Source organism: Bison bison, unplaced genomic scaffold (genome assembly GCF_000754665.1).
Source record: "Bison bison bison isolate TAMUID 2011002044 unplaced genomic scaffold, Bison_UMD1.0 scf7180017864472, whole genome shotgun sequence".
In the NCBI taxonomy this organism is placed as follows: Eukaryota; Metazoa; Chordata; class Mammalia; order Artiodactyla; family Bovidae; genus Bison; species Bison bison.
The window spans coordinates 954,800-957,255 of NW_011495033.1; the positions used below are offsets into that span (position 1 = coordinate 954,800).

At 55.4% G+C, this 2,456-nt stretch overlaps 2 protein-coding genes across 2 annotated transcripts in view; both read right to left on the minus strand.

The window, feature by feature from the left end:
- Positions 1-806: 806 nt before the first annotated feature.
- OVCA2 (ovarian tumor suppressor candidate 2) lies at positions 807-2,288 on the minus strand. Its single transcript, XM_010861325.1, has 2 exons — positions 1,960-2,288; positions 807-1,627 (listed from the first exon to the last, which is right to left on the minus strand). Exons 1-2 carry the CDS (start codon positions 2,270-2,272, stop codon positions 1,128-1,130), a joined length of 813 nt encoding a protein of 270 aa, XP_010859627.1. The 5' UTR covers positions 2,273-2,288; the 3' UTR covers positions 807-1,127.
- DPH1 (diphthamide biosynthesis 1) overlaps positions 1,541-2,456 on the minus strand; it is a 9,564-nt gene continuing 8,648 nt past the window's right edge. Inside the window, exons 12-13 of the mRNA XM_010861324.1 lie at positions 2,319-2,426; positions 1,541-1,627 (exon numbers count right to left, since the gene is read on the minus strand). Of these exons, the coding sequence (XP_010859626.1) occupies positions 2,337-2,426 (90 nt within the window). The 3' untranslated portion in view covers positions 1,541-1,627; positions 2,319-2,336. The remainder of the gene's footprint in view (positions 1,628-2,318; positions 2,427-2,456) is intronic.

The following is a 2,456-nucleotide window of genomic DNA, read 5'->3' on the forward strand; positions in this document are numbered from 1 at the left end:
GGAAGGGCAGCCTGGGGAAGAAGGCACTGGAAGTGGAGGGAATAGCTAAAGCGAGCAGTCTTTAGAGTGCCTAAGAATAGATAGCTGAGTTGGTAAAGAATCCGCCTTCAATGCAGGAGACCCCAGTTCGATTCCTGGGTCGGGAAGATCCCCTGGAGAAGGGAAAGGCTACCCACTCCAGTATTCTGGCCTAGAGAATTCCATGGACAGTCCATGGGGTCACAAAGAGTCGGACACAACTGAGCCACTTTCACGATAATAGCATTTTCAGACCAGATGGGCTGCTTAGGCCTTGGCTGTGACTGCTACAGAGTAGCATCCATCTCCAACTCTGCAAACAGGGTTAAGTTTGGAAAAAGGTTACCTCTGTGCTCTGTTTCCATCTAGGTCTAGCACTATCCCATCCTTCACTCACGGTTTAGAGAAGCTGACAGCTACGGCAGAGAAAACAAATACATGAACCTGGTTCTGACAGGCCCACACACAACTCTTACGGATCAGGATCAAAGGAGCTAAAACTCAGTATGGCCCAGGCAGAGCTTTGCCAACTGGTCTCTTCCCTGAACTTCTCAGATGTAAATTCTTCCCTCCTCCAGGGAGGAGTCCTTTCCTTCAGCTTGGGACTTAAGGCTTCCATCAAAAATGTGTCCATGTGCACATATGCATGAGTTTGTCCTAGGGGTTCGCAACTGCAAACACCTCCCTGCTTGGTGCTGCCCTGGAGGCTGTGTTGATGGCCAGGAATCCACTTTTTAAAAAAAGATAAAAACGAGTTTTCCTGTGTATCTTTTCCAGGAAAAAGATGCTCAAAATCCAAATCACTTTATTGTGTGGCAGTTAGCGCTGGAAAAGTCTCAGCTTTTCCTGTCATCCCCTACTCATTCAGGATGCCAAGGTCAAAGTCCATTGAGGCTTCCTAATCCTCCCCCTTTTCTTTGAGTGCAGAGCTGGGCTTATGAGTCTTAAGTACTGATATTTGTCTCTTAATTGGAGATGGTGAGGTGCCCTAATAGTAGGGAAGATTTCTAGGTAGAAAAAGAAACGCAGGGATTACAGAGGCTGCATCAAGGTCATGGGGGTGGGGGGAGTGGAAAGGGGATGCAAAGGCAAAGGCCTTTGTAGAGCTTTCAGTCTGCAAACTGGTCCAAGAACTTGAGGTAGGCCTGGCGCTGGGGTGCAGCTACTGGAATGAAGTGGCCACCAGAGTGGGTAAGAGTGACGGCTCCATCGAAACGGCTACACAGCTGCATACTCTCCTGAGAGGGGATGACGCCGTCAGTGTCCCCAAAGACATGGAGGGAAGGCAGTGACAAGGGGCCCTGCATGATGGGTTCCATGAGGCCAAGGCCCCGCGGGCAGAAACCAGATACGAGGATGACAAACCGGGGCAAAGGGAAGCGGGGATCGCCGCCTTGGCCAAGGGCACACACAAGAGCGGCCAGGGCGGCCCCCTGACTGAAACCAAGGATCCCATCGAAAGGCCCCAGCTTGTTCAGTGCCTGTGCCACCGTTTCCAGAGCTTCCTCCAGACCTCTGCACGCCGTGGGCTCTTCCAAGGCCAAGAAAACGTCTGCCTCCTGTTCGGAAAACCACCAGCCTTGAGGCTGCTCCTCCGGAGGGCAGGGTCCTACGGCGATGAAGGACAGAGTACAGAGTTAAGGCAAGGGGAAATCCAGGGGAAATGAAATAAAGGGAGTGAGGGAGGGTTTGGGAATGAGGGAAAGAGAGGTGGTTGAGGCAGAGTAGCAAGTCTGGGGAAAATGAGGCGGGGAACAGACTGACCTGGAGAGGAGATGGATAGAAGTCTGGGAGGACCAGGCAGGAATATAAGCAAGGGGCTAGGTTTGGGAGGATGGCAGGAATGTGGGGAGGGACAGGGTGGCTGTGTGCAGGCAGGTGTTACGCGGACGAAGCAAGACAGAAAACTCTGGGCGCATTTCCGGGCAGGGCTCCTCTCACCGGAGTCTGGCCTGGCGCCCTCCGACCCCGCTGCGTCCACGACCGGGTGCGGGCCGCTGAGGCACACGAGCTCTGCGCGGCCCCGCAGCGCCTTCCGCAGCGCTCCGGTCTTCTCACGGAAGCCCCGCTCGCTCTGCCGAAAACCCGCCAGACACAAAATCCGCAGAAGCGGCCTCGCAGCCATCCTGCATAGCGCGTGCGCGACAGAGGAACCGGAAGCAGCCTTTCCCCGAGCGGAACTTGAACACGAAGGGCGGGACCCAAAACAGCCACCACCCTGGAGGCGGGCCTCAGAGCAAGCGAACATTGCCATGACAACGGGGAACAGGGTGCGGCAGGTCCAGAAGTAGGGCTGATACCTGGGAACCAGGAGCGTCTCAGAGAGCGATCGGCGACACCTCCTCGTCTCTGCAGCTGCAAGCCTCGCAAGCCGCGGCTGGAGAGGGGCGCGCGGGCCCCCCCTGAACCTGAGGTGGCAGACTTTGGTCACGGTCCCG

Excerpts from the sequence above, each read along its gene's own strand:
- OVCA2 (XM_010861325.1), bottom strand. The coding sequence starts at position 2,272 with ATGGCAATGTTCGCTTGCTCTGAGGCCCGCCTCCAGGGTGGTGGCTGT. Across the intron at positions 1,628-1,959 it reads GGGCGCCAGGCCAGACTCCG|GACCCTGCCCTCCGGAGGAG; the intron begins GTGAGAGGAGCC and ends TCATCGCCGTAG.